Source organism: Populus trichocarpa, chromosome 17 (genome assembly GCF_000002775.5).
Source record: "Populus trichocarpa isolate Nisqually-1 chromosome 17, P.trichocarpa_v4.1, whole genome shotgun sequence".
NCBI lineage: Eukaryota > Viridiplantae > Streptophyta > Magnoliopsida > Malpighiales > Salicaceae > Populus > Populus trichocarpa.
The window spans coordinates 13,186,429-13,214,362 of record NC_037301.2 but is presented as its reverse complement, the minus strand read 5'-3'; the positions used below and the strand labels follow the sequence as shown (position 1 = coordinate 13,214,362).

The 27,934-nt window shown below is 31.0% G+C and overlaps 2 protein-coding genes across 3 annotated transcripts; one reads left to right on the top strand and one right to left on the bottom strand.

The window, feature by feature from the left end:
• Positions 1-4,221: 4,221 nt before the first annotated feature.
• LOC18106647 (uncharacterized protein At1g66480) lies at positions 4,222-6,628 on the top strand. Of its 2 annotated transcripts, none has more exons than XM_006372525.3 (2): positions 4,222-4,954; positions 5,684-6,063. In XM_006372525.3, exons 1-2 carry the CDS (start codon positions 4,364-4,366, stop codon positions 5,696-5,698), a joined length of 606 nt encoding a protein of 201 aa, XP_006372587.2. In that variant the 5' UTR covers positions 4,222-4,363; the 3' UTR covers positions 5,699-6,063. The 2 variants fall into 2 exon arrangements, with proteins under 2 accessions (XP_006372587.2, XP_006372588.1); XM_006372526.3 differs by lacking the exon at positions 5,684-6,063 and adding an exon at positions 6,153-6,628 and having other exon boundaries at positions 4,228-4,954.
• Positions 6,629-16,569: 9,941 nt separating this feature from the next.
• Positions 16,570-17,232, bottom strand: LOC18106649 (uncharacterized). The gene has a single exon (XM_006372528.3). The coding sequence runs from the start codon at positions 16,976-16,978 to the stop codon at positions 16,745-16,747; it is 234 nt and encodes a 77-aa protein (XP_006372590.1). The 5' UTR covers positions 16,979-17,232; the 3' UTR covers positions 16,570-16,744.
• Between the last annotated feature and the right edge of the window lie 10,702 nt (positions 17,233-27,934).

The following is a 27,934-nucleotide window of genomic DNA, read 5'->3' as shown; positions in this document are numbered from 1 at the left end:
ATATATAATTAATTAAAAGATTTTACTATTAATTTTATAATTTAAATTTATATTGTATTTATTATATCGTGTTAAAATTTTTTTTGATATCCTTGAATTTTAGATTTTACTTTTCGGAATGCACAATTTAATTAAAATTCTTCTTAGCTAAATTTTGTATTGAAACATGGGCAAACATGTCGGTTCTAGTTAAGCTTCGAAAGAATTCCAACTCAGGCCCGAGACATTGGGCATTGACTGTGTCTAGGCTTGCGTGGAGCGCCACACCACCTCACCTTTTTCAAATCTTTAGGCCATAGCTTATGGGGATTGTTTCATTTTATACGTGGTTGGTGTCGGTTTGTTTCTGGTTTTGTGTTATTTTTAAAAGTATTTTTAGTTTTAAAAAATATTAAATTAATGTTTTTTTAATGTAATTGATGTAATGATTTTAAAAATAAAAAAATTTTAAAAAAATTATTTTAATGTATTTTCAAGCAAAAAACTATTTTAAAAAATACTTTACATCACAATTTCAGATGCACATATGTCCATGAGCAATTTAATATTAGTTTTTTCTTTTAAGAAAACAATAATTTTTTTTTGTTTTAATTGATTATTCATAATCACATTTTAATTTTAAATTTTTACATATTAGGTATATAATAATTAATTAATTAAATAATTGTTAATTATACTCTCAAAGAATCCACTGTATTGTTTAAAAACTATGAAAAAACTTAAATCTTATTTTAATAATTTTAATATAGTGTATTTTAATTAAAATCTAAAAAATAAAATATTTTTTAGAAAACAAATACTACCAAGCTATAGAAAGAGTTGAGTTGCTTGAGCCCAAGACACTGAGCTTGAATGCCTCGTCTAAATAGAAAGAAGGAAAGACATATTAGTGGGCTTACAAAGCTAAGCATGGGTGCTTTTTTTTTTTTTTTTTTACGGTGAAGGACATTTTTTTTGTCAATGGGATTTAATTAACCAACAATTTAAAAAAAAAACTGTATTCATTTAGTTTTATTGTACAATAATTCAGTCAATGGGATTTATGAATTTTGAGAAAAAAACAAAAGGATGGAGGGACCGTGAAATGACAAGACTTATTCATTTCTTTGTTTACCTATCATAAAGAGTGTCGATGTAATAGTATTATTTGCAAACTGGCAGCCTCATCAGATTGACAACTCCTGTCGGTTGATTGTACTACGTGTCAGTGATGGAGCCGGTTCATATTTTTTACCAGATAAATTAGATTTCTTGTGAATCTGTTGTCAAAATTGAAAGCAACAATTAAATTCAAGCTTATATTATATGGTTTTATCCTCAGATTATTGATCATAATAGCTGCTAACTCTGCAATTGTTAAATACTTACACCATTAAAAAATAAATATCTTTATTATATATATTTTATATTCAAAATTCACTACAAAGCCATGTTTATCCCTGATTTTTTTAATTAAGAATTCCTTCAAAATAGTTCTTGATATCTTCTAAAGTAAAATTCAAAGACAAGACAAAGACTCTCCAAATCCAGCATATAAAACCAGAAAAGATCAAACTAGCAAAGAAATTACCAAGTTATTGCCTGGAATATATATATCCAGAAAGGATAAACTTTCTGATCATTGTCATATGTTGGGCCTTCTCATGCTTAATCAGCGGCGCCTTGTAAGGAGAGTTAGAAGCGTAGCTCGTCCACTAGGTCTGGCTTAAATTCCAAGTTTTGACCTATCAAGCAAATTTCCATAATTTTCTCAGTTCATTTTCCAAATATTCATAATAATTACAGTTTGACCTGGGCAAGGGTCTAACCTGGGCAAGGATTTGACCCGAATTAAAATTATGGGTTGGATAGACCAACCCGACAAGTTACTAAATTAATTTTTTAAATTAAAACAATACTATTTTATTTTTATTTTAATAAAAAATACGGTTTGAATTAAAATCCAACTTGAATAAGTTAAAGAATTATTATTATGACCTGTAGAGCTAATAATATTATTTTATTTATTTTTATTTTTTATATCTAAAAAATCCTTTTCATTCGCAGTCACTTCGTTTTTAAATTTCTAGTAATTAAGAAAAATACAATTATATATCGTTTTCACCGAATGATGATGAAGCTAATTTATCCAAGCACGGTTGAATATTGTGGATGATCGCTGTTTGCCGGCTAACTGGAGATCCTGTAGCGGTTTGATGTACTTTCTGTTGACCTGAAAGTGATAAGACCGGAGTGGCAGGCAGACAGGACAACGTTGTTGACATCTAATGTGACGTAAGCCGATCTACTTTTGTACGTATCCAGTTTTTTCTGAAGGCGTCCAAGTAAGTTTATCCCCACGATGTTTCGCTTTGTGAGTGACAAGATGGGAAAGGAATCTTGCCTTCTCGTCACCTTCGCTTGATGGGCTTCTCAAAAAGTTGATTGCAACACCTCTGGAGGCTTCGGTTACTCCATTTATTAGGTGTAAATTAGGCAAATAAAAAGTGAAGGCAAAGTCGTATACTTTTAAATGTTACTGTTGGGAAACATGAAATTTAATTGAATGTAGCGTTTCCAAGTACAACATTTATTATATGTTCTCATTGGAAACTGTGAAAAAAAATTTAATTGATATTTTAGTTCATAATCATGATATTTATTAAAATTTAGAATTAATAAATGAATTATTTTATAAAAAATCATAAAAATATTAAAAATATCAAAACCAGGACCCAGATAAAGATATTTTAAATCTAAAGATGTGATGCCTGGAATAACAATTTCATGACTATTTTAAAGGAAATATTTTACGAAAACTACTATAAAAATCTGAGTATATTTTAACAGCTAAATTAAAAGTAATGGTTTTTTTAGCTTTATTATAGGCTAGTGCAACTAAATCTCTTCTTGAATTTAAACTTATTTCATTGATCTATAAATATATTTATTTGGACATTCATGTAATTTGTCTGAGGCAGATCCTCATCTAGTTATGGTAGACCAACACTCGACTGTTTAGAATCACCCATGAGAACTACTGTGTGAACAATAACTTTTTAAAACTTTAATTAAAGTCTGTTTTTTAGTTTACAAGTTGGATAAAAATATATACTTTTACTCATAAAACATATTTAAAAAAAAATTATAAAATTATAATTTTTGTGTGAAATGATTGATTGATTATACAATTATATCAAATCAGTCGATTGATTGGTAATTATCACGCTTTAAAAACATAACATATTTAAATATCGCATTTCATAAATGCAATAAAATAAAAGTATGCAATTTCACATTTATTATATGTTCTCATTGAAAATTGTGAAAAAAATTTAATTGATATTCTAGTTCATAATCATGATATTTATTAAAATTTAGAATTAATAAATTGATTATTTTATAAAAGATTATAAAATTATTAAAAATATCAGGATCCAGATAAAGATATTTTAAATATAAAGATATGATAGTCAGAATAGTAATTTCTTGACTATTTTATTGGAAATAGTCTACGAAAATTCTTGTACAAATTTAAGCGTGATTTAACAATCAAATTAAAAGTAATGGTTTTTTAGCCTTCATTATAGTCTAGCGCAACTAAAGCTCCTATTGGGTCTAAATCTGTCCCATTACTCTATAAATGCATTTATTAGACCATTTACGTAATTTATTTGAGGCAGATCCTTATCTAGTTATGGTAGACCCACACCCGATTGCTTAGAATCATCCGTGAGAACTACTGTGTGAACAATAACTTTTTAAAACTTTAATTAAAGTCTGTTTTTTAGTTTACAAGTTGGACAAAAGTGTATATTTTACTTCTAAAACATATTTAAAAGAAAAAATTCATAAAATTATAGTTTTTGTGTGAAATGATTGACTGGTTATACAATTGTATCCAATCGACCGATTAATTAGTAATTGTCGCGCTTTAAAAACACAACATATTTAAATATTGCATTTCATAAATGCAATAAAATAAAAGTATGCAATTTCACCTTATCCTTTTCTAATTGTATTAAAAACTTTTAATTTACTATTCTAATTTTTTTAAAAAAATCATTGTCTACGGTTTGGATTGCAGAGAGATTGCAGGCCATGAATTTTTTAACGGAGTAATAACCCAATCATTCTTATCTATTTCACTCCATAAATCAAAACTTAGTCGTGATGGTTTTGAGTTTTCCCAGTTCGGTTTCACATGCTTATTTTGACTTTTCTATATATAGAGAGAATTTCCACAGATTCACACCACACCGAATTTTCAAACTTACTGTTACTAACTGTAGTATCAAATTGTTTTTGAACATCTTTAGACTATGCATATAAATATTGTCACGGACGTAGCACTTTACGATAGCAACACATTTCACAGCCAGAGATGGGAAACAATCTAGGAAGAGGGAAGAAAGCAAAGGTGATGAAGATCAATGGTGAAACATTCAAGTTAAAGACTCCAGCAAGAGCCAGCGATGTAGTTAAGGATTATCCAGGGTATGTATTATTGGATTCCGAAGCTGTCAAGCATTTTGGAATTCGAGCTAAACCATTGGAGCCTCAACAGGAGTTGAAGGCCAAGAAGATTTATTTCTTAGTAGAGTTGCCAAAGTTTCCTGAGGAAAAAGATCCTAGGAATACCAGGAGGGTTCAGTCAGGCATACATATGAGTGCCAAAGATCGGCTCGAGTGCTTGATGTTGTCTCGGAGATCAGTTTCTGACATTCCGATGGTTAGATCATCGTCGGGTCAAACGTCCGACGGGCCTAACACGGTTCGGGTAAAGGTGAGGCTGCCTAAGGCACAAGTGCAGAAATTGGTGGAGGAGAGCAAAGATGAAGCAGAGGTGGCTGAGAAGATTATTGATCTTTACATGGACAATTCCGGTGAGGCTAATGGTGAGCATGATCACAACCGGCACGTGCAATGGCAGCCGGAGCTTGGTAGCATTACGGAGAGTTTCAAGACAACTAAGGTGTGTGTTAGTTGTTTTTTAATTTAATTAATTTTCATGTGCTGCATGTGCATTGCCATTGCTTTGGTGCTATTAATTGATCATGTGAATCTCTTATAATTACATCTAAATTTTGTAGTTGCTAGGCAGATTTGCTTCAGAAATCGCACTCATGATTACATCTGAATTAAAGCTGATTGTTTTTTATACGGCTTTGAATTAATTAGTTTTAAGAGAGTCATACGGCAAATCAGGGAGAATGCAGAGCAATATTTAGAAACAATATATTTTTAAATTAAATCTTTATTCCAATAAAATAACTTGGATAATTGTGATCTTGTCGACCTATGATTCACAAGGAAAATATTTTTGTTATTTCCTTCCATTTTTTCTTCATTTTTCTTTTTAGAATTTAAAAGTGGGTTCTTCTTATTCAATAACTGAGCTACAAACTACAAAGTGCATGATTATTCATCTCTTCCGAACATTTTAATTTAGGATATACGTTAAAATTCACTCAAGTTTTTCAAAACCAAAGAAATGACATTTAACGTTGATAATCTTTCTTGAAATCCAGCTTCTCTGAAAAATTGCCCCCAATGGACACCGGCGATTAGAAGTGAACGGAAGAAAACAAAAGAAAAGGAAAATGAAAACTCTGAAATTAGAATATCAGTGGGTCATCTTTGATGAATATTGCTTATAATTTATCTGTGATTCTTTCTTATATACACTAAATTTATAATCTAGGAGAAAGAAGAGTAGTGGACAACGAACAAAGAGACGACATGCTACCGAACATCTTCACCCTTAAAAGCTCTAGTCACCAAAGAGAGCGGACCCTTTCAAGGCAAACCAGTGGTAGATTTCAAGGATCTATCAAATAAATGATAATAAAAAATTAAAAACAACTTAAGCCTACTCCTGTAGGGTCACATACCTTTGTAATTAACCTTCTAATTAATTTCTTGGCTGTTCCAACCACCATGGACAGTGTAGGTTGTTGATCCTTGTTTGGTATGTATACAGTCATGTGTGCATTGGTTGACATTAAGTAGTAATTAGTCTCTATTTTCTGGTTCCCTGTCTTCGAATTGATGGTTTGAAAGCTACATATCCGTCATTTATTATGCCCTAGTTGCCCTAACAAAAACCCTCACATAATTTTTTATGACTTTCGGACACTATTTATTGACATTTTTGGTTTGATCATGTGCAGAAACGAGTGAGTTTTGTTCCAGAAGAGGGGGAAATCCGTTTAGCTGTTGCCTCTCACTAGCAAATTAACTAGTTTAAAGCGTGGAGGGTGACATGGTGTGCTTCCAAGAAGTCCCTCTTCATTTTAGCCGCAGACAGCCATTGGCGACGATCGTTGTACATACTTCGTCGTCATCTCTTTTTGCAATTATAAATAGCCAGAATTTAGGCATGGATATGCTGTAATAGTTGTGCATCCCAATGCACGTCTAGGGTGTGTTTATAGCTCAGTTTATGATTTTCTTTCAAGAAAATTCCCCATCTCTACGAGGACAGGCCTTAGGACACTGTTGTTTCCCAGCAGGGTGATCAATCTCCTGAGCTGGGCTAATACGAGACTTGCTGGATAAAGCTTACTTTCCTTCTTTAGTTTGTAAAATGTTCTACTTAAGTCCCTGAAACTTAAAACTATCCCAGAATCACGTTTACAGTTTCTAATTTGCTGCAATGTCAACCCTACCTTCTACTTTCTATAAGAACAATAAATAATGAAATACTAATTAAAACATGATATTATAAATGGTCATTGATTAATATTTTATTGCCTCGAGAAACTAACAATAATATAATTTACTATTTAATATATAAATTTATTTTAAAATATTTGATATTTTTATTTTTATCTTTTTAACCAACATATTTCTAGTTTGAACCTTAATTTTCAATATTTGATCAATTAAAGAGCGAAGAACATGAATCTGATCCAAATTTTTATCAATTAAACATGCAAATTTTGATCCAAATTCCAAACCAGGAACCTCATAGATTGCAAATGCAAACTTATATGAATGAAGTTAAATCAATCAAAACTTGGCAGTGGTGTAAATGTGCATGAAATTGATAGATAACTAATTTCAAACCGGGGGAAGCTCAATTAAGAAAATCGAGAGTTTTTAAGAATTTTTTTTTTCATTTTTGTTTTACATACACATGGTATTCTTAGACCAGCTACAAGGACATCATGACATATAAGACTAACGTCCCACAGGTTGAATTTATAAAACAAATTCACCATCACTTTTCCTCGTAATTCTGAAGTCAAAAGACAGGATTCTCTATTAGATACACTGCGTGGAATTCGGGTCAAAAGTTGGATACATTTTGCTTTCGTTTTGATTAGAGCTTCAAAATTAGGTATGTCTTGTGAATCGAACAACCAACAGAATCCTGTGAGAAGAGACCCGTGACATTAATTATTTTTAATTAAGCGTGACAAGAATTATGTATGCAAAACAGACATAAAATTGAGATGTATAACTTGCCTGCTAGAAAAATTCTAGCAGATCTACATGCTTTTAAAACAGAATATAAAACATAAATTTTCAATAACATGAATACATAAATAAATTTGTGGTGTTACTACACCTGAGAATGATCTTGAAATCCGGTTATAGGTTTCCAACTGATATATTTGTTTTTTTAAATGAAATATAAAACATACAAATTTATGATGTAAATGAAGAGTCAAGTCTAACAATGATATGATTCTCTAATAAAAACAGAGCATACTTAAGTTTACAGAAATTTAAACAGAATTAAAATAAGAGATATATTAAAAGTAAGACTTAAAGGAATCTTACTTAAATTTATATTGAAACTAATACAAGAAATATTGGTTATAGAAGTTCAGATCCAAGAAGTATGAATCTTTTTATAGGATAAACGATGGTAATATAAAAGGTTACAAGAAAATTTGAGTATGTTACAAAAGGATAAGTGTTTATACCTTATGTGGAGTCCCTTTATATAGAGCCGAACGAGATTATCTTTTTAAAAAAATTGGTAAAGCAAATGATTTGCCTTTTGAAATGTTGAAAATGATGATTGTCAATATCATTGAAATTTGTTTGTTATTTATACAAATGAAGGATTAACTTTTGAAAAGTTAAAGTGGTGGCTAGTTGTTTTAAGCATTTATGCCGACATGAAAATATAAGTATGATAGTTTGGAGGATTTTGACTAAGAAATAAAATGGATCATGAGCCTCTTACAATACTTTTTTTTTTATAGAGGCAGTGACTACCTCAGATTTTCATATAGGATCTTGATTTTAAAACTAAAAATGAAAATTGATTTAAAAAATCTAAATAAAAATATTGATGTCAACTAGGGTTAGTATTTCAAACTCATGATCCGGGTAACGAGATTGAGATCACACCTTTAAAAAAAACCACAAAACTCAATTCCTAGTCAACCTAATATTGAATGATGAAATTAAAAAAAAATCAATTTTGAAGAAGTACCGAAAGCAAGAAAAAAAAGAAATCAAAAGAATAAACAAAATGACAAGATAAATTTGTTTTTTTGCAGAGCAACGCAAATCCTAAACAGAGAAGATAGAAAAGAGAAATGAGAGAAAAAAACAAAAAAGGAGCCACCATGCACCACCAACCATCACATGCGTTGCTCTACCGGGAAGATCTCGTTACACCACTTCCAATGGAAATATGGATGGTGGTGTTCCGCTATAAAGGGCAGTCACATGGGCCGCTAGAACGCGGCAGTTAACTTCTACATGAGCCAACCAATTTGTGATGCTTGTTTATCCTAACCCACCATATTTTTTTCAATTTTAATTTAGGTCCCTTAACACTTAATTATTTTATATCAACATGATTTTATTTTATTTTATCAAATCAAGTATAAACTAAGCAACAAAATTCTCTGGACATTGTGAGAACTCCATGTCTAAAAAATTAAAACAAACTACCAAGTCAAATAAAAAAAAATCAATGTAGAAAGATCAAATTAGAAAGAAAAAAAAGTCGAGTGACCACAAAAAATAATCTTTCCTTGGCTATGCAAATTATTCCATGATTTTAGCATAAAAAAATGAATGAATATTTGTTTAATCTTCATTTTCGATCCTCAAACTTGAATCTCTAATTCTTTTAAATCAATAAAATTAAATTTTATTTTTTAAAATTAAATATAAACCAAACAACAAGATATTCCGCTAACACCGCAAGGTTCTTATACATAGACATAAAAACAAAGACCAATCTAGATCAAAGCAATGTTAAAGAACAAAACAAAAAAGAAGGGACCAAGATGAAAAAAAAATAAAAATCAGAGACCAAGGCATGTACTGGGTTAAGGTATATATGATAAGGAGAGGTACAATTTTTAAGCTTTCCTTATTTTATATATAACATATATGAAAATAATAATAGTTTTTTTTTTGACATTTTGGCCTTAATTAAGATTACTAAAAGTTGTTTATTAGTTATTCGAAAGTAATATCTTGGCCAAAACCTCTAACTATCTATCTCGTCCTAGTAAATAGTCAAACAAATCAACCTTGGAATTGTTTTTTTTTTGGAAAGTATAAGTTTACTAATAAAACATTAAATAGTTGGAGTTGGAGTAATAAATGAAATTTAATATAAGGTTTTTTACGTTTTTTTTAATAAAAAAAGACATGTTTTTCATCCACTTAAAAGGAATTTTGTCAAGTTAGTTAAACATTTATTTGATTAAATTAGACATCTTAGAACTTTAAAATTTGTCAATTTAAAAAATAAAAATCGGAAAATAATGACACTTTGTTAGTTTTAATTTTCAATTTTAATTTTAATTATCTTGATTAAAATTATAAGTTTGTCAATTAAGAGTTCGGAAGGAGAACACGTGTTTTCAAAACATTAAAGTGAACAGTCAGGTTAGTAATGGGCTGAGAATTATTGGGGAAGACAGTCAAGCCCAACAGAGGAATAGAAGGGGGGAAAAGACGCTAGCCTGTGGCCCAACCTCTACTCTCCTTCCTGGCCCAACCAAAACCCTCTTCTTCTTCTTCTTCTTCTTCTTCTTCTAGGCTCAGGCATACCTCTCATCTCCAAATGAACCCTCCTCTTCCAACCCAACCGAACCCTCTTCTCCCCAACTTGACCCTCTCCATGTAGACCGACCGAACCTTCTTCACCGACTAAACTCTCTACGTACACCTACTAAACGTAACCCTCCTCTATTTAGCCGAACTTTGAACTTCTTTCCTTTTAGCCCAACTAAAGTGGAGAAAAAGAAAAGGAGAGGGGAATATAAGCCCAACTAAACCCTAGGGCTCAGTGAACCGAGCCATCCTACGGCCCAAACCAAGCCCAAGGGTCCGAATGAAGGTTGATAGCCCATCGAAGAAGAAGGTTGGCAGCCCACTAAAGGAGAAGAAGAAAGATTCGAGAAATAAAATAGCAGGCCCATCAGTCCAATCCACTTGGCCCAACCGTGGACGAGGAGGAAAGAGGAAGAAAAAGTGAGACCCTGAAAGTCATGAAACCCTCGTGCGGCTAGATTTTCTAAAATTTAATTTTTAAAATATTTTTATATTATTTTAATATACTAATATTAAAAATAAATTGTTTTAAAAATATTATTTTAAAACATTTTCAAAAATTTTTTTTTTATAAAAAACACTCCCAAGCATGTTGAGGATTGAATGAGACAAGAAGATTAAAAACACTAGATAAGCGAAAAAATACTAAAAAAATAAGAAATTATTTAATTTCTTAACGATAATTATGAATAAGATCTAGCTATATGCCTATATGATACGAAGTCAACTCAGAAGCTAGATAGAGTCAAGAGAAATGTCACTGAAGCCTTCAATAATACATCATGAAAAGAGCTAGACCTCCGTTCACTTTGATTAATTCCTTGTTTTTGTACACCTTTTTTACATTTCTGAAAATTAACCTCCCCTGCATAAATAAAAATAAAAATCTGTCCTTTTGAAGAAAAACCTCTTCACTTCCATGACGATTGAGTTGAATGATCAGGAATAAGATTTCCTTCACAATCATACATAATTTTGCCTGAAAAATCCAGTGGCCTGCACCTTTCTCCCATGACGATTGACCTCCTCCAAATCTCTTCACTTCCATCATCACAATCCTCATCACAATCCTCATCTTGCTCCAGCTTCCTCCAAGAAATCATCTTCACCATCGAATGAGCCTTTTCCCTGATATCACTATTTATCTTCGAAAGAAGCCTTTTCTCACCTGAATGTGAAATTACACTTTCCTCATCTCCTTGTCTTTGTGATTTTCTTGCTTTGTGATGAGAAGCACATAGGAAAGTTACAAGAGAAAATACACTAAGCACTGCTATAAAAGCAATGAAGTTGGAGACTGGGATATTTGATAAAAATGAATGGTTTTGCATGGCTAACAGAGGCCTTGCCATGGAAATCAGAGGGACGAAGAAAACAGAGAAGGAGAAGGAGAGGAGATGTTGAGAATCAAAGCTTAATTTGCATACCACCAGTAAATGCCATGCCAAGCACCACTTATAGGATAAACCTTAACCATTTAAAATTACGAAAGAGGACCCGACAGGTCAACATTTCGTCAAGCCGTGTGATGACGTGGCCGTTTTGCTTGACGATGGAGATAACATGTCATTATTTGATTGGGTGAAGAGCCATGTGGCTCTGCCGTTTTACACAAGTTCGTATTGACCTGACCATTGACTTGGGCCGTGCATGATGGTTTGAAGCCAAATTGATATTTTACTACAAAATAGTAAAATACTTTTGAATGGTGTCTCTATTTCTGTCAATAATTTGAAAAGTGGTGCGTGCATATTGAACAACGGACGGGGAGTGTGATTCCTGCTTACTCAAGTTCATTGTTTCTGCTGATTTCCATACATGGAGAGTTCAATATCGCCCTGTGCTTGGGGACTGACTGCCAACAAGGAAGAAGAACAAAGAACTGATGGATAAAAAGGGGGACAAGCCAAAATCTTTGCTAGTGATGAAGGTAGAAATCAAATTTTTCCAGGATTACGGGGAATTAATTTCGATCAAGCTTTGATCAAGAACTAGTCCGATTACATTGTTCTCTATTTTCAATGAAATTTTCCCAAATCAAAAGATAGGGGTGATCATTGTCGGTTCAGTTCAGTTTTTACCTAAAAAATCAAAATTGATATTTAAAAAAAAAACCAAAACTGAACCGAAACTAGTTCAAAACGACCGGTTTCAGTTCGGTTTGGTTATTTTAGAGCAAAAACCAAAAACCAACCAATTGGCTTGGTTTTTTTTGTTTGGCTTGATTTTTTCAGTTTAACTCGGTTTTTTTCAGTTTTTTTCGGTTTGGCTCGGTTTTTTCCAATTTGGCTCGGTTTTTTTCCAGTTTGGCTCGGTTATTAATTTCAGTTCGGTTCGGTTTTTCGGTTTCAGGTTTATAAAACTGAAACCGAACCGGTCAGTTTTTTTAAATATTCTAATCGGTTTTTTTTCAAGATTCAATTTTTTCAGTTATTTTTTTAAAATTTTCTCAATTTAATTAATTTTTTTAATTTTTTTACTCATCTCTACTAAAAATGATAAGTATGCTCACAATCTTATACAACAACTTGCAGGCCTTATTTGAAACTTTTCTCCATCTGTCAATTATAAATTCCTAATCTATTAGGAAACATAACTTCTAAAATCTAGGTATTATTTGAAGTTATTTTACGTTTCTGATTATTATAAAATTTTAATTTATTTAAAAATATAATTTTTAAAATATTTTATTAAAATTTTAATTCAATTCAACAACCAAATTAAAAATGATATTTGTACTGCATCTTGTTCTGCCAACAACCAGAATTCTGCCAACAATGAATGAAATAACACAATTATGCAAAAATAATGAAGAAAGCTACATGGGGTAACAGAAGTCAACTTTTATTAGTACTTCTAAGCTAAACAAATCCTTAAAAGAAAATCCCAATAATAATAAAATAATTGTTTCAAGAAATTAAAAAAATAGTATCCACATCACAATAGCATCTTCTTTCTTTTTTTTAGACCATGATATTTTTTTAATTTTATTTGTAAAATAAAGTAGTCGAAACTAATTTTCCTTTCCTAATTTTTTTGGTCCATTTCCAATTGTAATTTCAATTTCTCATGAAAATGGGCAAAAAAAAAAAAAAACCACACATCCTCTTGGACTCAAGGACCCACCAAATTGCTGCTTTGCAGGGAGATAAGTGCAACGTTAGCAATTTAACATTAAAAATGTACATAGTCGAAGAAGTACTCGGGTGGCCAAGTTCTAGGATGACAAGGAATTCTAGTACTGGCACTTATTTTCCAGTTATCTCAATCCAAAATCTAGATTTTCTTGCCTCCCTCTTTCGATTGTAGCAGGAATTGTAGCACTGGCACTTGCAACAACATTCTCGAAATACTATATTAGCAGACACAGCCTGAGCACAACACACCAGCACCATCGTGATTTCTATCTTCAGAGGAATAGGGTGGAGACTCTAAGAACCTCAGAGCTTGAAGAGGATTTTCTGGGTTTCAGAAGGAGAAGAGAATGGTTTTTCTTCTTGTCTATTGAAAACTCTCAACTTCTGACGTCCTACAGAGTTTCCTGGTAAAAATCTCAGATGATAAAAGGTAGTTGCTCTCTGGAAAAATATGGGATTTTCTTTTCCGTTTTATTATGTGGTTTTTTCCCCTTTCTTTCGTTTCTCTAATCGATTTGGGGTCTGATTACTATACAATACTTTGATGGAGGGTTTTTTTTCCTTCTGAAATATCAGGTAAAGGCAGAATCTGCTCCAACATTGACTGAGTAATTTGTCATAAAATTCCAGTCTTGTTTAAATTTATGGGAGATATGAGCACCTGTGAAGTGAAATCTTTGTCATCTTCAGCCGAAACATTCGGCAGTAACCAAGATATTCTGCCTGAGATTTCCTCAAATTCAAGCGTGTATCAAAACAATGGCTTTCATTGATTTCCTACCCTGTTTTTTTAATCATGTTTCAAAAAACATGTCATTTGTGAAGAAAGAAATTCAACTCAAATTTTTACATAGATGTAATAGTCAAAAAAATAATCCAATTATCAAGAAAAGAAAAAAAAATAAGATAAAATAATATGACAAGAGCGAAAAATAAAATAATAAAAAGTTTTTTTTAAAAAATAGGTCACCGAGAACACACCAATGATTTATTTTTTGACACATTCAATATTATTATAAAGATCTCGATGATTCTAACCACACCTTAAAAGACTTTCAAACAAGATTGTGACTAACTCTAAATTAACCTCGAACAAAACCTCTAACTAATCATGATCATATTTGATTGTCTTTCAAAATATAATTAGAATTGTTTTATCGAAATCTTTTTTACAATACTAGAAATGTCAAAAATAAAGCTTTGATGTTTCTTTAACGACTCATTTTTTCTTTTTTTCTATTTTAAATTTTTTCATGTCACATCACTTATTTTCCAAGCCAATGGATCTTAAATCTATCTCTTGACAATTGGTTTTTCATAATATTTTAGTTACTTTTGTATATGTCAATTAATTTAAAAAATATATTAAATTTGAAATAACTATTATTCTTAATAGCAGTTGTGCACGGTTATTTATAATTATGGTTATGTTTAAACGGTAATATTTTTGTATTACTTCTAATGTGTTATTTTTCCAAGATTTTTATTAATCTATATATACTAGAATGACAAAAGACCATTCAAATCCATGCATTACGTCAATTTTCTTCCTAATGTAAAATTTTCTTTTCTTTAGTATTTCCATTCTCTGAAGTGACTACATTAAATTTCGTTCCTCTACTAAGAGGGTTTTTTTTTTATTATTATTATTAATCGAAGAAGGGAGGGGGGTGTTTTAAAGTTAGTTACTTCCCACTCTTTAGAAAATTAAAAAAAAAGGTTGGTTTAACTATTTATATAAAACAATTAAACAATTAAAAGTTAAATATTTATTTAATCATTATGCAATATTTTTTTTATTAACATGGGTGTCATGCAATATTTTTTTTATTAACATGGATATCCGGACCAGCTTGCGTGTACTTCGACTAATATCACGGGCAAGTTAACGACCATGTAAGCCTCAAGTGACCATCACATTAGCAACCACATGACTCGAACCTGAGATCACAGGAAAAATAAACTCCTTGATCCCAAACTCGTATCACTGAATCACCTACTAGATTGTTGAAATATCTTTATTTTATAGCTCATTTGGGTAGAGGGTAGCGTGTGTGACTCATATATTTTTCCAGTGTATCTTAACGGTTAAGAAATAACACGAAAAACTCGAACTTTGGCCTCCCAGGTTCAGAATATGGTTCATTGCCTTTTTGTTAAACTTTATTTTATTTTATTTTTCTTGTTTTCTTGGTAAACTTTTTTCTTTTTTCTTGCCCTTTATTTTTTTTTTTACTTTAAATTCCGTCCTTTAACTTTTTTCTTATGTTTTTTCTTGTTATCATCCTTAAAAAACACAATTAAATTTAACACAAAATTAACTATTGGTTTACTTAATTCAATTAAGGAATGGATTGAGAAATCAAAATGCACCCAGCAGCTGGTTGTAGTGTTTATAGAGTTACACACAGTACTGGAATATCTGAATCATCATCTTCAGTGCAAAGATGAATATATGCAAAAAACATTTAAGCAAATTAAAGGTATCGATCTGTTATAAATTGATCTGACTCACGTATAAATGTTTTTTTGTTCTTTAATTTTTTTTTAAATAAAAATTTAGTCCAACTCACGTTATAAGGTGGTTTCACTTTTCATATTAAGTGAACCTTTTTTCTTTAGAATTTTAAGCAAATTAAAGGTATCGATCTGTGTTATAATTAAAGAAACTGAGTAGATATTAATAGTGAACCTTTTTCTTTAAAATTTTAAGCAAATTAAAGGAATCTATTATATAAAGAAACTACGTTGTGAGGCGATTTCAATGGCTATTAACGCTGCGTGGATTGAAATAGTATTTTTAAAAATTTTTGTTTTGATACTCAAAATCCAAATTAATATTAAATTATTTTTTTTAAAAAAAAGTAAAATTAAAAAATAAAGAACTACAATGAAAAACACAAAAAAATATATGACTAACTTTAAATTTCATATAAAAAATTCATTTTGATCCTTTTTTTTTAAATTAATATCTATAATTATCAAGAATTTAATTTTAGTACAAAAAAATTTAATTCTAGTACAAAACTTCCATGTCCCTAATTTATTCTCCTATTTATATAATAATATAATTTATTCTCCAAGCTCACTAGAAACTAGAAAGATAAGGATATCAGTACAAGACTTTATTCTCCTAGGTCCCTAATTTATTCTCCTATTTATATAATAATATAATTTATTCTTCTAGCTCACTAGAAGGATAAGGATGTAAGAATAGATAAGGATGAGGATGTAAGAAAAGAAGAAAAGAGTACTTATTTTCAATGGCGGATAGAAATCATTTCCTTTTTATTCACTTCAAAGAACTACAGCAACATATTATGTCAAGGAAAATAAAGAATCACCATGCTAATATTAGAAATCATGCGGCGAGGAAGAACAAACGCAAGGCGAGTAAGCAAACACCAATCCGTAAAAAGCAAGTTAGACACTGTCATTTATTTTAGTTTCCGATCACAATACAACAACAAAGAAAACCAGCACGCATCTAAATTACATTTTCTTCCATGGATATATAAAATTTAACACCGCACAAATCAAGTAAAGCAAGCAACACCAGCCACAGAAACCCTCGTCCAAAGTAACCATTAGATAGGGATGGCATGCGTGACTCGGGGGTAAACGACAGTGGCAGGATGGGCCATGATCCTCCGACCCTTCATGCGTTTAAAGAGAAAAACAACTGCCCCCACTGGCCATTCCACCACCCCGGCGACCACAAACGCCAAGAACCCAAGAGTCGGACCTAGCACCTTGCACCGGCAAGGGTTGCTGGTTGTGCCGCATTGGACACACATCGGAAAGCCACCTCCACGAGTCATATTATTTATCGCAATTAACTGCCCCCAACAAGACGAAAATAACACAAAGCGTCAATTACCAACAGGAAAAACAAGAGACTTTTCGAGAATTGTGAGGCTAGCAATGGATTGCAAAAGGGAAAATTAACGAAGAAGACGGCTTCTATGGTTGAAATTAGTGAGTGGGCTTTCAATGTCACACCTGTTTTGAGGAGTTTGTGAATGATTTTTATAGAGAAGTTTCGAGGACATCATGGGCTGGAGGCTGATCTGATTGGGTCATGGAGGGCGAGTGCTACGTGTTGCTTATATATGGAGACGTGTCGTTTTGATGTAAAGTGAAAGGACACGTGTCTTCCTTCAATCTTTTTGCTGCTTGTTTAGAGGAGTTTTTTGGCTGGGGATAACTTCACCATATAGAATTATAGATAGATACCATCATTTTTTAAAACTGATTGCTTTGCTGATCGTTTTTGCAGTGAACAGTGTGTTATAAAAAAAATTGTAAAGATTATTTTTTTAATATTTTTATGTCGGTTTAATATATTAATATTAAAAATAAATTTTAAAAAATAAAAAAATTATTTTGATATATTTTTAAATAAAAAACTTTAAAAAATTAAAATATAACCAGTATTGCAACTTTAATCACGCTCGAGATCTTCTTTATACATGAAAATATTATTTTTTTAAGCTTATATGAAATGATGACTTGAATAACAATGCAAAAAAATAAATATAAGAAAAGGAAAGGAAAAGGAAAACTCTAGTATGATTTTATAGGTAATAATATAAATCAACAAAAAAAAACCGAGATTAGTCTGTATGCTGTCGGCAATATGAACAGTTCAGACATAAATATCTGAAATGTGTTGTCGGCAATCTGAACACTTCAGCCATTAAAATCATTTTTTATAAAAAGTAAATTACGCTTCAGTTATATTAACAAAACTCTAAAACGAAATCAGTATCGCTTTCTTCACAAAATAATACTGTATATTACTACAATTTCTTCACATGGATTTCTTTTTTATTTTTTTATGATATTTTTTTATGATTTTTTTTAAATTATCTTTATCGATTTTATTTTTTGGATATTGAGCTGGTTGAGAGTTATAACTGTAGCTTTCCTTATAAAATACTGTGTATTACTACAGTGTTTCTCTACATGATTTATTTTTATATTATTCTTTAATGATTTTATTTTTTTAAAATTGAACTTGTTGAGAATTTAGTTTTGTAGGTTTTTTAATGATATTTCTTTGATTTTTTTATTGATTTTTTTAAAAATTATTTTTATTGATTTTATTTTATTAATATTAAACTGGTTGATAATTTAGCTTTATAACTTTTTTTTAAAAAAAAATTGGATTGCTATAGTGTTTTCACACATTGTTTTTTAAATGATTTTTTTTTCAAAAATTTTTTTATCGATTTTATTTTTTTAATATTAAGTTAATTAAGAATTACAACTTAGCTTTCCTCACAAAACACTATGGATTACTACAGTGTTTCTTTACATGGTCTTTTTTAATGTTTTTTTCATGATTTTTTTTTCAAAATTATCTTTGTCGATTTTATTTTTTTTAATATTGAGCTGGTTGAGAATTTAGCTTTGTAGTTTTTTTTCTTTAAAACACTATGGATTGCTACAGTGTTTCCCCACAAGGTTTTTTTATGATGATTTTTTTCTAAAATTGTCTTTAACGATTTTATTTTTTTGGATATTGAGTTGGTTGAGAGTTATAACTGTAGCTTTCCGTACAAAACATTGTGAATTGCTACAGTGTTTCCCTACATGATTTATTTTATTTTTTATTTTTTTTTTATTTTTTCCAAAATTATCTTTGTTGATTTTATTTTTTTAATATTTAGCTTGTTGAGAATTTAACTTTGTAATTTTTTTTCTTTAAAACATTGTAGATTGCTACAGTATTTCCCCACATGATTTTTTTTTTGTTTTTTTAAAGATTTTTTCCAAAATTATCTTTGTTGATTTTATTTTTTTAATATTGAGCTGGTTGAGAATTTAACTTTATAGTTTTTTTCTTTAAAACACTATGGATTGCTACAGTTTCCCCGTATGGTTTTTTTAGTGATTGTTTCCAAAATTATCTTTGTTGATTTAATTTTTTATTTTTCATATTGAGCTAGTTGAGAATTTAGCTTTATAGTTTTTTTTAAAAAAACATTGTGGATTACTATAGTGTTTCCCGACATGGTTTTTGTTTTTTTTAATGATTTTTTTCAAAATTATCTTTGTCAATTTTATTTTGTTAATATTGAGCTGGTTGAGAATTACAACTATAGTTTTTCTCATAAAACATTGTGGATTGCTACAGTGTTTTCCTATATGGTTTATTTTTTTCATTTTTTTTTGTTTTGATTTTTTTATGATTTTTTTCAAAATTGTCTTTGTTGATTTTATTTTTTTAATATTGAGCTGGTTGAGAATTTAGCTTTGTAGTTTTTTTCTTTAAAACACTGTGGATTACTACAGTGTTTTCCCGCATGATTTTTAATTTATGATTTTTTTCAAAATTATCTTTATCGATTTTTTTTGTATTGAGCTGGTTAAGAATTACAATTCTAGCTTTCCTCACAAAATACTATGGATTGCTACAGTGTTTCCCTACATGGTTTTTTTTTCTTTCGTTTTTTTGTTATGATTTTTTTTCAAAATTATCTTTATCGATTTTATTTTTTTTAATATTGAGTTGGTTGAAAATTTAGCTTTGTAATTTATTTTTGTTTTATTAACAAAAAAACTAAATTATGTAGCGAAAAGCTAAATCATATGGTGAAAGCACTGTAGCTATCCTTACAAAACACTGTGGATTGCTACAACTCATTATATTCAGTTTCTAAGTTTTTTTTATCACCAACACAACTTTTTTCCCCTCATATAATATTGACTCCATAACATTTTCAGTTTCTATTACTTATCTAATGTTGGTTCATAATTTTAACACCATTAAACACACCGCAGCGTGCTGGCATTGCATCGAGTGTAGCCTAAAACTCAACATGTTTTTTGATGAATTAAAAAAATTAAGAAATCGATTTAGTGATTAGAGAAATATGTTTTTTTTAATTTTTTAAATAAAAATATTGGAGCCAATATCAAATATAACTTATTAATTAAAAGTCTTTGAATGGTGTAAAAAATACATATTTCAAAATCATATAGTTATGTACACACGAGTTAAAATTATAAAAAAAAACATATTTCTGTCTAATAAAAAAGAGTGATATAAGTTAAAGCCAGGTAGGTGGACGTGATACATCTTTCTACTCTTTTTTTTGGTCTTTTTATTTGTAAAATCTCATGTTTAAGTGTTGCTTTTAAATTGATTTCACAAAATCTATTTCATTTCATTAATTCAAGGCCACACTACCAGATTTAATATTTTTATCGATGGAGATTTCTGTTGGTATTTACATTCATAATCTATCGATATATATTTTATCGACAGGCTCGTAGACAAAACCGATCTATCAGAAAAAACTCTCATCGTTAATTTTTGGTTTGTCAGTGAGTCTGTAAGTAATAAATTTACCGATAGATTTACAGAAAGACAAAGCACGCTAAAAAACAATTACCCGCTTTATTCATTTAGTATTTACATCAGGAAGTTTGCCATACAACTGACAGAAATATCATATGCAATTTCATCAGTATTTTTATTTATCTGTTGATATATTAGTCGGTAAATATAACATATCACCGATGAAATATTATTTGTAATTTTTTCAGAGAGTTAACAATAGCAGTGACATTTGCAGTAATTTTTTTTTTTTATTCTCTGGAATATACCGACAAACATGGCTGTCATAAATTAAATATTACCAATAGATTTAGCGATAAAATAATTTTTTTGTTCATTCCATCAGTTATTATATCAGTAAAAAGTGTCATGTCACCGTACGATTTATCTTTTTAAATCGCATTATAAAATTATCTATAATTCTATCAGTGTATACTGATGAATTATTGTCATCGGTATATCTACGAACAAATTTTACTGTCGAGTTAATTTTATGAGTAAAGTTGGTAAAAATTATATATTATTGTACTTTTCTGCTTTTTGTTATTTCTTCAATTTTCATTGCAACTCACTCAATATATACCGACATAATGTTCATGTCGGTGTTTACTGCAGCAAATTACGATGCTAGATTGTCTAGAATAAAAAGAGAAACGTAAAGGATGAAACTGAAGATAAAATGCTGATAATTTGTGGTAATGCTTCTCGATCACTCATCAAATCAGCACCGTATTCCTACCTTTCTGCCATTACTATATTTCTTTCCCTCAAAGGTCCGTTTTCATTCCTCTCTTCCCTCCAACCACAAAGTAAATTAATGATTCTAAAAAAAAAAAAAATTAATAATAATAAATAAGTGGCAATTGCCTATCTTGCATGAGAAAAAATAAAAAAAAAAAGTAAATACTAATCTTTTACAAAACATTACTAAGATGACTCATACATAATTGACATTGAATTAATTCAATCAATAAAAGTGTTTATTTGTTAAAAGAAATGGGACAATCTAAGATCAGTTTGCTTTCTTGATCGATCTGATATTTCCATGGCATACGATTCCCTTTCAAGCATCTTCAAGCCCACTCCAAAATGCTTCTTCCATGGGAAAGTTGTGATGGCTCTCAGATCAATATGATCATCAGATTTTACTCATTTATCATCTCCACTTTTTAGCTCATAATGGAATATATATATATATATATATATGAGGCAAAGTCCCTACAGTACATTGATGATGATCGAGATTCTTTCTTTTCCCTTCCAATGGTTCAAGCTAGTTGGAAGCATTATTATATATTAAACTCAAGCCTTTCAGGTAGGTTAATATGCGATTCAACTTGGGTTGGAAGTCGATCCGTTTAAAACTTAGATGATATCCAGATTAATTTTATTAAAAAAAATTTAAAAAAATAGAGTCATTTTAGTTTTTTTTTTTAAATATTGAAATAATAGTGTTAGATTTATCAGATAATATAGGCTTCTTTAACATTAACTTGACCTTTTTCGTTTGTTTTTTTTTTCAAATATCCAAACCATATATTGTCTATCTTTATTATCTAAAAATATTTCAAAATTCGAGATTTTGTTGAACAGAGAATTAATTCCTACAACCTCAAATAGTATACCCACGAACGTACGAAAGCAGTCGAAATACTTAATAGCTTGCTACCAATTAAATTGCAATATGATGCCAATTATATGCATGAAAGCCTTGGAGGGCTTACTTTGTGTTTTTCTAGCTAGCAAAAGCGGGAAAGGAATAGAAGAATAATTCCAGCCTAGCAGTATTTGCAAAGTGAGCTTGATTAGTAAGCTTGAGTCATTTAAATTATAAATTAAAAATGATTCCACGGATTTAATAGGAGAATAATGCCAGCCTTGCACTATTTTTATTCTTTTTTTATAGAGTAACTATATTTAATTAATTAATTAGCACTTTAGCTTTTAATCTTCTTGAAACAAAAGGCAGGTTGCTAATCATTACAGTACAAGGTTTTACTGATGCACGTTGATGATTTTATTATTTTATCATTTGCTTCCAAATTCCAGTGAAATGAATAAAAACAAAAAAAGACACAAAATAACTCAAGAATCAGATAGAAGACTTACACTAAACTAATTTATACAAAAATAATTTTTTATTCAATTTTTATTCGATAAAGATTAATTAAACATGATTTATTGTTGACTAATTAACCCTAATTAAGAATATTTTGACACAAATATTGGTCCCTCGCATTTACGACCTCCACATGCATTTCGCTTTCAAAACATTACAACATATTGAAACGATCTCTTCATATCTCTCTCTCTCACCATTTTCTGTTCTAAAAATAACTAAAATAACGTAACCCATACGTGCCTTTTGCCTTTCTACGTGCAAACACTCCCTTACTAGTATCATAACCCTCTCTACTCCTCTTCAAAACTACAAATCATCTCTCTCGCTCGCTCTCGACATGAAAATATCGTCGCCCATGCATCAAATGGGTCCTCATCAACTTCTCTTCTTGCTTCTTTCCTTCTTGTTATGCACAATTATTCCGATAAGTAGAGCTAGCGTTGCAAAAAAGCTAGACCAAACGTTAGTGCCACAAGAACCCGATGCAGGAATAAAGTGTGGATCATGCCCTTGTGTCAACCCATGTGGCCAGCTGCCTCCTCCTCCTCCTCCTCCTCCTCCGCCCCCACCACCACCACCAACTCCATATTGTACACCTCTTGCACCACCACCACCACCACCACCACCAACTCCATATTGTTCACCTCTTGCACCACCACCTCCAAGGTTCTATTATGTGACCAGTACTGTGCCTGGGAGTGTGTATGAAACTGATCCTTATAATCGATGGGGGCTTTACGATGGTGCTAGACAGAATGCTGTCACATGGTTGCTGCTTTTGATTGGTCTTGGAGTCACAGAGCTTCTGGTGATTTGGTAACTTAGAATTTGGTGTCAAATCAACTTAGTTTCTTCTTAGTTTTATTCTAATTAGTCGATTAAATAATCGGTTCCATTTCAAGTCATTTACTACATAATTTCAATGATCTTAATGATGGTCATATGTTTTTATGTTGGTCTTATCAAACATGTTGTACTTTTTATTATTGCAAGATAATAATTGTAATTATATCATTAATATTCCAATAAATCAATAGGATTATAAGCTGACGATGACCCATGAACTAGTTGAAAGACATTAATCCACCATCAATGGCTATGGCTTCAGGTGATCTTGTTTCATTTGCATTCATTTTAGGTTTTTTTTTTAGAGTAGGGTAACCTTTCTTTCCCTTTTTTTTTTTTTTTTGTAATATTGAACTTTTTTCCATTTCAATTGTTCTAGAGACGTCTGAAGCCTTAGATATGAATATACACGACCCTAACTAGTGTGAGATTGAGGCTTAATAGTTTATTGATCCAAAATTAATAATTAGCCCAGTTTCTTAGTAGTTGAGTTGTTCTCTTTATTTGTTTCAACCTGCCATGGTGTAAAGATTTTGGTAGATGGCTGTATGTATGCGTGGGCTCTTGCCTTTTGCATTGGTCGAACTCTTGAAGAACAATGCCGTCCAATTCCATATATCAGGAAAAACAAAAATGAATAACCTTGATCATTCCGGAGCTTCTTGATCAATAAAGAAACTTATTTCTCCAGCAGGCTAAGAGTATAAACTTTATAACATAATTACACATTTAAATGCTGCATGCATTGTTTATCAGCAGGAGACTCTTTCAAGAAAATCACACTACCATGCTTTGTTTCCTATATTTTCACTCGAGATCTTGACCAGTTACACTTTAGAGTAGATAACTAGTGCATGTCTAATGGACTTAATTCATCCAGAGCAGATAGCATGAGGAGGGGGGGGGGGTGAATTTCCATTTGACACTTTCCTGCAGATTTCCAGTTTCAGAGCCCGACAAATCTCCACTAGTACTATATGATACTATATGAACATAAACAATATGGACCGATTAATTGATGAAAAATGTAATTTACAAAATTACAGATATGTAACAGCATATGGTCACTACTAGAGATGGGCCTAGCTAATAAAGAATATTTCCAAGCTCTTTACCAAGAAAAGAAGCCATTTATGGGTTTCCTTCATGGAATTTTCTTATCCATAAGCTATCCCTTTTAGGCCTTGATTAGCTGCCATCACTAATTGATGCCACCAACACTAGCTAGAATTTGCATCTGTTACTCTATGAGGTAGGTACGACATCTATTATGAACCACTCACTCTCTATTGCTGGCCCCAGCTTTTACTCTTTCAACGATACGCATTCTTAGTAGGAGGGATATCACCTGCACATCAGGTTCCTGAAAGAAAAAAAATGTACAGAGCAATCCTTGTCCATTGCTTTTAAGTTAAGTATATTTTCTGAAATCTGAGTAGCAGAAATTGAAGAAATGATAAGAAATTAACATGTTTCAGCCATGGTGGTCTACTCTACTATCATAAAAAAGCCACAAATCAAGAGCTATATATATATATATTAAATTGATGTTGATTAATTTGTTCAAATTGAAGAGATTATAAATGATCAAGGCGATACATACAGAAAGGAAAATAAATCTAATATATTACTACATAATAAATGAATCAATCTCTTGAATTGCTTGCTTCAAGAAATCTCATGATTTATCTTAATAAATTTCTAAATTGATTTTTATAATTTTCAAAAGTTAATATACTTTTAAACTGTGTTTGGTAATGCACAGAAACTTAGTGAAGATCATTCGCAAATTGGCATATGATCGACTAACAACCGGTTTCAATATATAATCAATGAGCTTGTAACTCACCGATACTCTCACATAAGCAAGAAAAATAACGTTTCATGTTCAAGTCTATCTTTGTTAATAAAACTCTAATAAAATTAAACACAATTATAAAAGAATATATACAAAAATAAAAATCACAACCTCGAAACTTAATCATCAGTCAATTACAGATGATTTTCTCAAAATAATCAAAGTTAGAGTTGTAGTCAGTCACTTTCATTGGCAGACTATGATGGAGAGCAATCAAACTATTGGTGCGTTTATATTTCAACTACATTATTGCACTTACTAGCTGTACGTGAGTCAGTTCTTTCTACCACAAAAGACTCATAAATGAAGCTACTTGCAGGTCGGGATATCAGAGAAAATCCCACCTTGTCAGATAAAAGATGAAAATGCCATTCTCCTACAACAATAATTTCATGTCAAGAATTAATTCAGTTCCTGAGTTCTTCCGGGGGATATGATTTGAAGCACAATAAATAAGATCACTTGAAAAACCAATGGCAGGGAAACTCTGTAATGGTTTTATCACAGTACTTATGTTGCAGCACAAATAAACAAAGGGAATAGCTTTGCAAGAATCAACTTATAGGATGTTTGTAACACTTGCATGGAACTCGTGTACCTTGCTTTGATCCACAATCCACCGATCCATGAACTATAGCAAGTTCTTGGAGGTTCGCGCACCTATAGTAGATAGAGAGTTGTGCAGCAAAATTTTATAAATCTGAAACTCGCCATCAATTTACACTCACAGAGTAGTGGATCCTATAATCATTTTTTAAGAGGGATTTTATATAATTTATATGAGCAGATCAATGATGAGCTGACTTGTGAAATAATTTCTGGTTTCTAAAACTTGGAAACCGTTTTATAAATAACACCCCAAGTCCTACGGTCCATGATTCACATATACTGAAACTACCATACTTGGATTTAACACTGAAACTGTAACATGTTTTAACGGTTGACTTTCCCTCCTTCTTGTCTTTTAACTGCATTTTCCTCCGTACAACTCCGACAACAGTTCATGTGAACTCTCTAATCTCTATCCTTCAATTACAAACAACATTTCATTTTGAAGCGGTTCCTTGGCAAATATTAGACTGGGCATGTGCGGCGCGTGGAATGCACGTTCCTCCGTGCAATTAGTATTGCAATGGTAATGATTATTTTTTAAAATATATTTTTATTTAAAAATATATTAATATAATATTTTTTAAAATTTATAAATTATTTTTAATATTAGCATATAATTAAACAATTTATTTTTTAAATATTTAGAAACACCTTCTGAAACGTAATCTCAAACAGTCATAAAAAAATTGATATGTAATTTGGATATGATATTCTTCTAGGCCTAGATATATTTTTCATTGTAGTCATTATCAATAGTGTATCATATTAAGTTTATATTTCTAGATCCTGTTTGTTTTTATATTTTAAAAGTATTTTTTAAAAAAATTATTTTTTATTTTTTTTTGTTTTAAATTATTTTTATGTATTTTAAAATTATTTTGATATGTTGATATTAAAAATAAATTTTTTAAAAATAATATGTATTGCAATACTAGACGGGCTAATGAACCGAAGGCCCTTTGTAGCATGCCCTTTTTGCATTATGCTTTACAGCCACATGATACTGCTGTGGTCTTTTGGTGTTAACATTAAAGAATTGATGTAGCAGTCAAGGATTATATATATCTAATCTGATGAACAGTAAGTTTCCGTTCTTTACAAGCTTTTTGCGCCGCCCCTCTCCGGCCAAATAATCCTTACATAATCTTCCTTGTAAGATTAAATTAATTCATGAAAAGAGAAATCGATTGCTAGTTGAAGTTCAGTTTTATTTAATAAATTTAAGCTTTATTTAATAAGTTTTAAAGATATTTTTAAAATATAAAAACAAACATGATAAAAATTTATAAGTTCATTCAATTATGCCCCACAACTAGAGTAAAGTGGGCATACCCCATGATAGTTCAACTTGAACCACACTAGCCTAGCACGCAGGGTAAGGCACCTGCCTGCCATCCATCCCGACAAGCGATTTTTCCATCCCTAAATCCCTACCTCATCTCTTTATAGGTTTGGACTAAAAGAATTTCTGAAATTTTAATATTGAGGGGCGATATTCCCTTGTGACTCCCTACAAAATTAGGTGAATTATGTAGCCATTTCTTTTGGCATTAATTAAACAACGTCCCCAAATCTTAATGCTCTCAATGATGACCATTATTCATGCATATATTAATTTGCAATAATATTTAAAAGCCCTTACAGCCTTATAAGTAGCCAACCACACGTCCAATGCCCATTCTACTCTTTACTCTGTTCCTCGCTCATCTTTCTTTGCCACGCTAGTTCTCTCAATGGCCAGAAGTTTCATCCATGTAACCTCTATCCTAGTTTGTCTCATAACACTAGCAATTTCACCAGCCCAATTTGTGGCACAAACTACTGTCCCTAGCCAAAATACAGAATACTATTCACCCCCACCACCTTATAGTACTCCCGGTGTGTGCCCCTACCCTTGTCGGCCACCACCTATACCTACTACAATTTGCCCGCCTCCGCCTCCGCCACCTTATCTGCCGCAATTACCGCCACCACTGCCCTTCTATCCGTCG